The sequence below is a fragment of the Sciurus carolinensis genome, chromosome 1, assembly GCF_902686445.1.
Source record: "Sciurus carolinensis chromosome 1, mSciCar1.2, whole genome shotgun sequence".
In the NCBI taxonomy this organism is placed as follows: domain Eukaryota; kingdom Metazoa; phylum Chordata; class Mammalia; order Rodentia; family Sciuridae; genus Sciurus; species Sciurus carolinensis.
The window spans coordinates 63,824,963-63,837,693 of record NC_062213.1 but is presented as its reverse complement, the minus strand read 5'-3'; the positions used below and the strand labels follow the sequence as shown (position 1 = coordinate 63,837,693).

The following is a 12,731-nucleotide window of genomic DNA, read 5'->3' as shown; positions in this document are numbered from 1 at the left end:
CAGTATAGTTTCAACATTCCCTTTTCAAATCTTTCCTGAGCTCCAATCCCTAAAATACTTGACATCTTCAGGTGGATGACACCTCTCATCCAACATACCTCAAACTGAGGCCACCATCTTTCTTTGTCAATCATTCTCCTATTTCCTAGCTCCTCTCTCTCTGCCACGCTCACCTCCCATGTTGGCTCGTCACTAATGACTATAAATCCCACTTCATAAATATATTGAATCCCTCCTCCCCATTCTTATTGACAGCACTTGTGCTGTCTTCCATATTTCTTGCCAAAATTAAAACAAATAATCCTCCAATTGGTCTCTCTAGTTCAGCACCCCCCAAACCATCCTGCCCAACAGTCATGATTCTAGATTAAAACATGAGCATGAAACCTCTTCCTGTGATGCCTCCCATTGTACTTAGGATAAAGCAAACTCCATGCAGGGCACACAAGCCTCTTCAGACTCTAACCTCCCTCTGCAGCACATCCTCGCTGCTTATACCATACACACTAAGAATGCTGATCCGATAGTTGTCCCAAGTAGCATGTATGTATGTGGCCCCCACCCATGGAGTGGCCCATCTGTCCAACATTCCCATTTCTAGCTCTACATGTGCACTTTTCCTACTCATTTTTTTAAATAGAGCAAAGCCATCTATTTAGAACCCCTTCCCTGATTAGCCCATTCCAGCCTGGTCTCCCATTGGGTCCCTTCCTGGGTGTTCTTAGGCTTCCCAGTTTTCCCTCTGGCATTACCAAAAAACTCTGTGAAGGTTTGGTCATTTGTTCACTCAATCATCCCCTGAACTAAGACCATTTCCATATCTCTGCACATTCATAAGAGCACCGAGCATACTGCCTAGCACAAGTCAAATTCCAGAAAATGCTTTCCAAAAGATCAAATGGATATAACATTATGCTTCATTATTTTTTATAGCTTCTACCTGATATCATTAGTGTTGAAGTATGCATTTATTTTTTATCTACATATAATCCCCTTTGCATGACCCTAAGAGCTAGATTAAATCAGTCACAAATTTATTTATTTTTTTCTTCCAGAATCTGTAATTGAAAGTGTTGGAGGAAAAATTTTTACATTTGAACCTTACAGATTAGGAGTACATACACAAGGTGCCAATATTGATACACTGTGTGTTACACCAAGACATGTTGATTGAAGTGCAGTCAACATTTATGAAAGTACAACCTTTTCTGATTGAGAGACCTTATAAATATAGCAGATAATATGAGAAGGGTTAAAAACTTTAAAAATATTTTCGATATAAAGAATTTTTAAATGAAATAGTCTAAGCTGGGTTACTTGGCAAACAGTTTCTCACAGTTACTTCATTACCACCATTACCTTCTTGTCAGCAATTTTGTTATGATAGATGTAAATTGGGCATTTCCTAGTGGAGACAGATTTTATTAATGTGAAAGAGATAAAAAAATGATTTAAGAATTTAATACTGTTTCACAGTGTCTATTTAACTTATGTAGTTTATATGAGAATTATTTAAGAGAATGGTTGGCAAATCTATCAGGAAGTATAAGTCAAATTCTGCCTACCCAAAGGATACAAATGAGAGATAAAGGGAGAAAAACTTCATCACACTGAATAAAAGTACCCAAATTTGCTCATATATGATTCTGAGCAGTTATATTTTATATGTATATCTGTGTGTGTGTGTGTGTGTGTGTGTGTGTGTGTATAAACACATATTTATATGTATGTACACAGACGGATATATAAATACTTTAGAAAAATTACATTTCATATTAGGGTGAAAATCTAATATTTATTCCTTACCTGAACCTGAGAAATTGTCTAAAGACCCGTCTGCTGTTGTTGAAGCTATTTCGCTGCTGCTCATTGGCTCTGTTTTAACTACAAAAATAAACATACATCATATATCCAATTAATAGTTGTTTATAAAGGCATGGTACAGCATCCAAATAATAAGAAATTCACTTTAAAAACAATCTTTTCCCATTTGAATATAAATCAGAATAATATTCTTAATAAAAACATTCTTATTAATATTAATAACAATATTCTTAAAAAATTCATGTTTTTTTCTCCATAAGAAAGCAATCTATGGGGCTGGGGCCGTGGCTTAATGGAAGAGTGCTTGCCTAGCATGTGTGAGGTACTGGGTTTGATCCTCAGCACCACATAAAAACAAAATAAGGTATTGTGTCCATATACAACTAAAATTTTTTTTATAAAGCAATCTATTATTACAAGTTATCTTTTAAAAGCAGCACTTTACAAGTAAACTCATTGTTCCCTTATATATTTACTAAATAACTTATTAATAAATAACATCTTTCAAAATATAAGAAACACGATGTGAAATATTTCCTGGCATTATAGAAAAATCTCTATTATCTGGTCAGTCAAAAAGATAAAACAAAATGATTTGAAGCAGTGGAAAATAAGTGGCTGTCTAAACACTAGCAGGCTTTCAAGATGCTCCAGAGTAGGTGTGTACATACATACCATACTGGTATCACACATTCTTTATGACATGCTTTCTCAGTTATCTAGCATGAATCAAAGACTGCTCTCAATTAAATGGATTATCATCACCAAGTCATAAAACTGCCAATTCATTAAAATTTTATGTAAACTTTGTACCAGAAACAATACACAATGAAGAAGAAATGAAGTTTTCCATTTTGAAATAGAATGAGAGGAAATAGTTTGTGGGATAAATATATACAAATGATCTTTGATAAAGCTCCTTTTGGTGGAGAGGGAAATTTATGCTAGAGTCTCCAAAGTAATCCACTCCCCTGATAGATTAATAGAATTATTGTACTCTACTAAACAGATGAGCCAGACCACCTCAGAACATCTGGCTTTTTCCTCCCTAGTTTTCAAAAGAAGAGCTAGAATTACTGTTTTCCCTGGAAACTTCTGATGAAAGGCTATCATTGGAACTTGCCTAGCCTACTTTGTGGAAGTTACTCGTTCGCCATTAATGGGTTTTCAGAAAGGGTACAGTAATTTTTAAAGACAATCTAAAAATCCTTGATGTGTTTCCTGAATTGAAAACTCCAACAAGGAAATAACCAGAGAGAATTTGCTCACAGAGTGAACATATTCTAAAAGCAGAGAAGATGACAAAACATAGCTCTTCCTTCTTTCAACATGGCCGATCTCTAGGAAATACCAAGTAGAAGACAAATTCATTTAACTCCTAGGTCTGCCAAGTATTTTACCAATGTATAATAAGTAGTTCTAAAATAAGCATTATAAATAGATGTATCAGATAGTCATTTTCAAAAAAATAATTATTTAGCTAGGTTCTAAACAAGGTTGGGGGGAATAAAGCCAGACTAATGGAAATCACAGGGCCTCATTGTTTTCATGTAGACCACACAACAGTGAAACTGAAGTTGTAACTCAAGTTTTCACTTTTCTGCCAGTTGTTTTAGGTTAGAAGTCTTAATTGATGCTAACAAATTCTGACATAATACTGTATTTCCCTTCTCTCTCCATGCCACCAGCAACCTAATGATCTTGTTCTTCAGAACTACTATACTGCCAGGGCTTTAGGAACACCAGTATTCCACTACTAGTGCAGTTTCAAAGTGTCCTCCCCAGTTGCCCACTTCACACCTTACCCCCCTTAAAAAGAACATATACAATGCTCTGTACACATAAAAACAGTAGTTCTATTTCACTCTTTGCTAAACAGATCACCACTGGGATTCTGAACTCAGAATCAAATACCATAATCTTAGCAAAAGATTAGAATTAAGTGGAATGGAAGCAGGTCACGTAAAGTACCTACTATGTGTCAGAATCTTTATAGACATTAATTCTTCAAGACAATTCTGTAAGTAGGTCTCAGAGTTCACTCATAAACTCCCTGTTTTTTTGTTTTGCATGCAAAAATTGAAACCAGAGGGGGTAGAAAATTGCCCAAGCCACAGAGGAAGAGACAAAAATAAATTTTAATTTTGGATGTTTTTACTCCAAGGCCCACAAAGCAAGCTTGAAGACTGGTAATCAATGGCACTTCCCATTGTTAGAACCACTGTACAACAGAGCAAGGCTGCTGGGGCATAGTGCCATACACTGTGGTAGAGTGGAAAATGAAACCCCCTCCATAGTCCCTGCCTGCCCTCCAATATTCTCAGAGCTTCCAGTGTAGTAAACTTGCTGGAAGAGCTCAAGCAGAAGTTTCATTTCCAAGTGTCAGGAAAAGAGGCAGAGGGAATTGCTGTGTAGGGTGTTATTCCAAATTACTTTCTAAATCTGCAAAACCTAAGGTCTATGGTTCTGTAGCTTGGACTACACAATTGCTTTGTCAAAACTTTCCTATAACAACATTAATCCTATTCCTGTATCCCTAAAATCTATACCACCTCTTCTCCATGTCATTAGCTTAATCAAATGTAACTTTCACTCCCAAGAGGCACATTCAGTTATACTTGAAATCCATTAAAACTAGGCAAAAAAGAATAGAAAGGAAGGGAAGATGATAGGATTTCTTTTAGGTTCCAAGTTCATTGCCTTTTGCCTTTGTTCAAATATAGCCATCTTTACACTGAGGAATAAAGACTCCTAATGAATTCAATTTTTTAAAAAGGTTCGCTGTTGAAGAGAAGAGGATGTACTTAAAGTAACTACCAGGATATTCATGATTTTATCAGGTCCTGTAATTGAATATTTTGATTGCCAGGGACCTGATGCTAAAAAGACTACTGATTTATTGTGATGTAAAATAGTATGCAAGTGAAAGCCAAAAAGAACAGAGAGTAGTCTGGCTTTATTGTTGCTAACCATATACCTATTTAGAGAGTTATAAAGACAAAAATAATCTAGCAACCAAAATGTTACCCATTTCATCCCCACTAGTGTGAACACATTTACCAATTGGCTGGAGATGACATAAAGGACCACCTCTCCAAGACTTTGAACTTAAAACATCACATTCTGAAGTTTTTAAAGTTTAGATATTTAAGGTACTGTAAGAACTGGGAACAGCTAGGCCATCTAAGCTAACTGTTGGAAAAGCAAAATCTATGCGTGACTTGTTCTCCTCTAAATAACCAGTATTACCTCCCCAATACTTTTTTGTTATATAATATCCAGCCTATTAGAAAATAGACTGATTTTGTTGTTGTTGTTCTTGTTTGCCCACACTCAGGTGTGCCGGGTTTTCCACCACCTCACATTTCCAATATTACGTCTCATCAATTTAAGAACCTACTCACGTTCATCCTTTAAAAAAATTCAGAAATTTCTCTTCTTTAATCCCTGCTCCCCCTGACTCCTTTACTCTGCCATGTCCTCCAGGCTTGAGCTGCACAGGGTACCTCTCCAGAGGAGCACCCATCCCATCCAGAGTTTCACCCATCAATCAATACCTTCAAGCTTTGGGGTTAAAGTCAGAGGATGAAATTACATGTTCTAAGACTTTCTAAAATATGTTTGATCCTTTGACTTTAATTATTGTGTATGCAAAATTAAGTCTTTTATCTATATTACATGAATGCAGTAAGGACTCCTAAAAACCTGTGTAAGGTGACTGGAATAAAGTTAGAGCTGAACCTATATTCATTACCACCATTAATACCAGCAGTTGTAGTAGTGTTCTACTTCTATTGGGCTGGATACCTTTCTCTTTTCTGCTGGAGAGTAATACCAGGTAATAATATTGAATAAAGAGCTAAAAGTACTGGCTTTGGAATTATCAATTGAATGTTAAGCTAGCTTTGCCACCAATGGTATGAATCTGGAATAAGTTACTAATTTTCTGTGCTCCTCAGCTTCCTCATCTGTTAGTGGGGATTATATGGATTATAATATATTCATGAGAGAATTTTTAAAAGATAAATGAAAATGTAAGGGAAACCAGTTGAATAGAGAAAGGGGTTTGAAAGGGAGGGAGAAGAGGAGAAAAGATACTGGGGAAGAGAATAGACCAAAATATGCTATGTGCATGTACAAATATGCCACAAAGAATCTCACTGTGATCTATAATTAATTATAATGCATTAATTCAAAAAAATTGAAGGGAGATCAGGAGAATAGAAAAAGGGGGTAAAGGGGAAAGAAGAAAGGAGGTAAAAGGGAGGTACTAGGGAATGAGGTTAATCAAATTATGTTATGTGCATGTATGAATGTCACAGTGAATTGTATTATAATTATAAAAGCACCCATAAAAAGATAATTATACAGTCACGCTGGAAAGCAGTGTGAAGATTCCTCAGAAAGCTTGGAATGGAACCACCATTTGACCCAGCTATCCTACTCCTTGGCTTATACCCAAAGGACTTAAAATCAGCATACTACAGAGATACAGCCACATCAATGTTCACAGCTGCTCAATTCACAATAGCCAAATCGTGGAACCAACCTAGATGTCCTTCAATTGATGAATGGATAAAGAACTGTGGTATATATATATATACAATGGAATATTACTCAGCTATAAAGAATAATAAAATTATGGCATTTACAGGCAAATGAATGAAATTGAAGAATATCATGCGAAGTGAGATAAGCCAATCTCAAAAAACCAAAGGATGAATGATCTCACTGATAAGTGGATGATGACACATAATGGGGGGTGGGAGGGGGGCAAGAATGGAGGAAGGAGGGACTGTATAGAGGGAAAAGTGGGGTGGGGGGGAAGGAAAAAAATTGGGTTAAAATGCGTCATAAATATCACATTAAAGTTAAGCTTATCCTTTGAAAAGTAAAAGAGAAGAATATAAAGAGAAGTGACTTTTCTAAGATCAACCTCAGTATAGCTAAAATAATAATTCAAGAAGGCAGGACTGAACTGTGATTGCATTAAGAAAACTGGTACCTTGATGAGTATAGCCAGTGTATACTCTTTCTGAAGGAAGAGGAAGATGGTATACAAAGGAATTGAGATCAAGAATTCCAGGAAAAGATGTGCCATCTCTTTTTAGCCACTTAGGGTAAGCTGGTCCCTGAAAATGAGAAACCTGTCTTTCTTCACCATAAATTTAAGTGAAGACTTATCAGAGCATTGCAGCTTTGTGACATTACAATCAAGATCATCTAATTAACCCATTCAATCATGATTTCATGTCCATCAGGCAACTTCTGGTTGTACTTTGAATATTACAGTCATGTAAATAAATCTTCAAGGAGACGACAGGCCAATCAGAGGAGACAAGCAATTTGGCCCATTAGATATATTTTTCACAATAAATTAAGAAAGCAGTTAAAGCAAGTTGATCCCGAAAGGGAAGCCCTGTTTTCTGGACTGAGAGTCAGCTGTGTTCCAAAGAATTCATCCAGCCACGCACAGGAAAGGCACTGGCCGATGTGACCAGCAGATCCTCCCTAGCTTTATCCAAGCTCTTCTCACGACTTTTCTGAGTTTGCTTGACACAAACTTGGGCTTCCTCTCAATTTTGTTTCTTACTATAATGCTCAAGAACTTCAAAACCTCAGTTCACATCCCTCTAGATTCCTTATGATTCCTTCATCTCTGAGACTTACCTTCACTCAATTTTGGTTATTAAATGACTTAGCTGTACCACTGCCTACTACAGTACCTTCAAGAAATTCCACCTTTCACTTCCCTAGTTGGCTTACTTTCACCAGACAGGCTCTCATCATTCATTAGAATATCCTATCTTTCCAAAGTCCTCTCCATTCTCCACTCTGGCTTCACTAGTCTCACTTGCCCAGACTGGAATCCATAACCGGTGATGTCTAGCCTCACTAGAGAATGCCATTTTCTCATTTTCCCCAACATCCTTTTTTGCAAACTCTGATCCCAGGATGGGCAATCTTTCACTGTTCACCCTTCAGCTGCTGTTCTGGATGTATAAGCATGTAGAATGAGTCACAATAAGCATACTGAAAGAGTGCACATAAATTCCACCTTTCTTCACTCCCTTGAATCATTCTGTTGCTCAACAGTCCCCCCTTTTCCATCTCTTGTCAACTGTTGGGAATGGTCTCCATGGAGTCTCTTCCAGTTCCCTCAAGCTCCTGAACCATACCTCACTCCCCACTCTTAGAGCATGTTCTCACAAAATATTTTATAAAGAATGCTGAAACTGCATTAAACCTGTCCTATCCCCATGACATTTTCTGGTTTTTCACTTAGTAATTTCCGTGGAAATATCCTTTCTTTGAGCAGGCTTAATCTCTACACCTTTCCTCTTGCTGCCTCTTCCATGTTCACTTTACAATGCTATTCCATTATTTGGGTTCTTGATATTCTCAGTAACTCCATCTTAATAGGTTGCTTCCCATCTTTCTAAAGAAACAGGTCTCTCCTATTATTATTGATTTACGGTGCCAGGGATCAAATCCAGCATACCAGACAAGCGCTCTACCACTGAGCTACCTCTTACTCTCCCCTAATTCTGAAAGTTTTCTCTCATCCATGACACTTCTTAAACTGTCTTTTTCATAACCAAATTTCCTGAACATTTACATTCAAGTCCTTATCATATACCCTCTATCTCTAGTCCTTTGCTTCATCCCTCTTATATTTATTATTTTAATAAAAGGAATTTTCCAATTGCCTAACTCAATTTCCTAAGTTTTGATTTTTCTTAACTATTCAGAAGAATGGGCTTTATTTTTTGTCTGTTGTCTCATTATTGATCAATACAGTAACAATTCCCCTATTCTCTAGATAGCTTTATCTCCAGATTTTCTGCTTTTGCTTACTCTGTAGTTCTATAATTTTACCTTCTCCATACCTGTCTGAATTTCCTTTCACAATTTTCCTTGACATTTTTTTAAATGAACTTCATGTAGACAACCTCTAAGTCTCTACCTGTATGCACATTTTTTTTTTTTTTTTTTTTTTGCGATACTGGGGATCGAACTCAGGGCCTTGTGCTTGCAAGGCAAGCACTCTACCAGCTGAGCTATCTCCCCAGCCTTGTATGCACATTTTCCCCCCCACAGGGATGAATCCTTATATCACAATTACATAATATCCTTGCCTGGTAAAGGGTCAACTAACTACCAACCATAAAATTGCCATCTTATCCCCCACAGTGGTCACCCCTCTTTCGCTAAATGTTCTCAGTCACATAGACCAAAAGTTTCCTTTCCTCCCTGATTTCTCCTGCTGTTTCTTTCCTCAATCCCCATTTTCAATTGATATAATTTGAACCTGAAGTTTTCCCCCAAGGTGTGGGCTATGGGGAGGTTTTGGAACCTTTAAGAAGAAGGCCCTAGTGGGCAGTCTTCAGGTCCTGGGGGTCTTCCCTTAAAGGGGACCTGGCCCCTTCTTCTTCTATGTTTCTGCAGTGACATGAATCATTTGGTTCTGCCACATACTCCTTGCCATACTGTGCTGCTTTGCCCCAGGCTCAGAAGCAACAGGACCAACAAATCATGGACTGAGACCTCCAAAACTATGAGCCAAAACAGACCTTTTTTCTAAGCTGGTTATCTTTGGTATTTGTTACAGTGATGGGAAACTGACAAACTTACCAACTCTACAATTCTACCTCTCTAATCTTTCACAACCTTTGTTGTAATTTCATGGCCACTACCCTCATTACCATCTACCTCTTCTCTTATAAAAGTTGGCAAGTTGGCCTTCTAGCTTCCATTTTCCCTACTTTAGACAGATCTTTATTTTTACACAGTCTAGATATACCTGGCACCCCTGGCTTTGATGTCTTTGGCAGGCTCTCCATTTTCTCCTGAATTAAGTTTCTATTCCCTGACCATGTACTGAAGCCCCTCTTTGTTTACTTCCCATTTTCCCCCATATACTTTATATTTGCCTAAAAGCTAGTAGTTTACAAGAATACATAAATATTTTAAAAATACAATGTCCTTTCTAATTGTCCTAACTTTCCTGTGATACTATAATTCCCATTCCACAAATAAAGTACCATACATCCCTACCCAGACATTTAAGTCAAACTGGCCTAATAAGATGTTTAAAGCTTTCTCCTAGCTTCAAATTTGCTAGTGTTTTATACCATGATATTAAATATTCTATAAATTTTCCATATGACTAAATCATATACTTGAAATTTCAACCAAAATTCCACATGTCCCACTAAGTCTTCCTTGACCTATTTTTCTGGTATAACATATTCCCCTTGAACTTCTAAGTTGGTGTTTGTACCTCCTTTTTATCTGATTCTACCTCATTTTGTCTTTCATAGTCTTACCCATTTTAATGTATACCTTTTTTCATGGTAGGACTTAAATCATTTTACATTATTATATCTCTATAGAACTTAGCACAATGCCTGCCTTGCAATTGGACAATAGCATTTACTGTAGAAATGGGTAAAGGTAAAAATGTATGTTAAAAAAAAAAAAAAAGATTACAACCAATTTCATTCCATTAGACACATTATATGGGCAATTAAAAATACTCCTCAAACACAATATGAATTCTGAATTCTGTTCCTCCCAATTTATCATTTGTTGAACTTATGTGCAAATTCTTGCAAAATATCTCATTGACAGAACACATGTAACACACTTACTTTTGATTTTAACAAAGTACTTTTTGGAAAAGACACATTATCATAAAATAATATCAATCAATATTAATTTGTATGTTTAGAGAGGACCCTGCCCTGAATCAGTAAAAAGAGAAATAAACTATCATAGATTTAATAATAATTCATGGAGCATGAGCAGCCAAAGGCAAATATTGAATATTGCTGCAAATATGCCTCAAAAGAACCCTTCATAAAGCAATTCTACACATGATTATGCTGTAGAGATAACTAAAGAAAAGCACAACCTGGTAATGTCATGGTTTAGATCCAATGACAATATCATTCAAGATTTAAGGATTCTCTTTCTCAAACCATAAGGCAGAAATGGAAATGTATGCTTCTAAAAGTTGTGTCAAATGATCCAAAAGGGACAATGTCATCAAAGGCAGATGTGAAGAGAAAGAATAAAATTGTTCCACAAAACAGGAAAGTGGAAAATTGTAAAATTTCTAAATGCATACATTTTTCATGATACCATGCTTTAAAAACAAAATTGAATTAATTCCTGTAAGTGGCCATTGAACAATTTCCTCATTGAAAATATATAAATCCATGGACTAGATGTTTTATTTTTAGTTAATTCCCATTTGGAAAATGAGACATCTCTTTATGTTTGGATTGGCTCTATAGCTTGACATAGGATTATCCCTCCAAATATTAAAGTCATCTTTTTTTTTTTTAATCTTGAAAGAGGGTAGAAAAAAAAATAGCTCTTCAAAATAGCACACCTACACAACCTTCTGAAAACCAAATAAACACATTTTACTAAACTTGAACTTAAGGGTACACAAGACCAGCACTGACTATTAGTCAATTCCGAAACCTGGTGTTCATAGGAAGTGCAGTAGTGACATTGTGCAGTGACTGATGTGGAGATCTAGACTAGATCTGTAGAAGTGATAATTAATGATAAATGTTGACTGCAACTTCAGTGTCTTTTGCAACTCGACTTTCCTTTTTTTGCCGTTCTCATTCTTGTCTCACTAGCTGGGGTTCCCGACACAAACTCTGTAAGGATTGCACAAGCCTCCATACTGTAGCCCATCTCTCCCCCAATCAAATCTTTCCTTGAAATTGGTGCCAAATTAATCTTAAACCTTTCACCATATCAGTCCCTTCCTCAAAACATTCACTGGCTTCTCTGTTCCAGGATGAAGTCCAAATTCCTTAGACTAGTGTTCAGGGTCCTCCACTGTTTGGCTGGAGCTGATCCTTCCAACTTTTATCTACTATCAATTCCTTCTTCAGCTGAACTGGTCTCCTCACAGTCTCCCAAACTATCCTACCTTTGTTCCTATTGTTCCCTCATTTAGAATGCATTCCATCCCTTCTCAACCTATTCAAATTCTACCCATTCCCCAACACTCAGCTCAGATTCCATCTCCTCCTTGAAGCCTAGCCAGACCCTAGCAAGCTGAAGAGCTCTTTCTTCTGAGCTGAGAGGACTTTTGTTTGGATCAGTGGCTTCTAACCTGCTTGGGAATGAAGCCCTCTTTCTAAAATCAAAATATTGCAGAACTCAAATGATAGCCTATGTTTACTGTGTTGAGGAAGAAGGTGCGAAATGACCATCTGTGAATCTGTAGATAAAAATGTGTATTTTAATAAGCATAACAGAATGTCCATATATGAAAAAGATTTAGTCACACATGTGGTTCGTCAATTTTCTCATTCGATAGATCAAGCTTTTTACATAAAGAGAATTGGCTGACCTTGGGTACTAGTTCCCCAACTCTCAGGAACTCTGAGCCACAGAATGAAAAACTCTAGCCTTCATAATTTACCTGCATTATTACCTTTTAGTTTTTGCCAAATGTTCAAAAGTCTTATAACCCCCAATCAGACTGAGTTTAGGGCAGTTGTGTCTATCTTCTGGAATCTAGCATTGATCTTTGTACACAGTAAAAACTAAACAAATGTTTTCTTCCTATTTCCCTAAATATTGTATTATAGTTTATAATATATACAAAGATGGAAGGATTATGTACTGAACAACCATAAACCTGCCACCTAAATTCAACAATTAATATTTGGCTACATACTTTGCTATATCTGTTCTTTAAAAAAAATCTTATATATATTTCAAAATCAGTTACAGATATAAGGCATTTCCCCTAAACATTTCAGCATTTGTGTCATTAACTAGAGCTCATATTTACTTATGGCTCTTTTTATTTTAAGTAAAATTTATATGTATATAATTTATATATATATACATATATAAATGAACCAATC

At 36.4% G+C, this 12,731-nt stretch overlaps 1 protein-coding gene across 9 annotated transcripts in view; it reads right to left on the bottom strand.

Moving 5' to 3' along the window:
• The window catches only part of Eya1 (EYA transcriptional coactivator and phosphatase 1), a 313,994-nt gene that overhangs the window by 123,513 nt on the left and 177,750 nt on the right, over positions 1-12,731 (bottom strand). For all 9 annotated transcript variants that reach the window (XM_047552207.1, XM_047552224.1, XM_047552216.1 and 6 more), the window contains one exon: positions 1,807-1,884. In XM_047552207.1, coding sequence (XP_047408163.1) covers positions 1,807-1,884 — 78 coding nt within the window. The remainder of the gene's footprint in view (positions 1-1,806; positions 1,885-12,731) is intronic.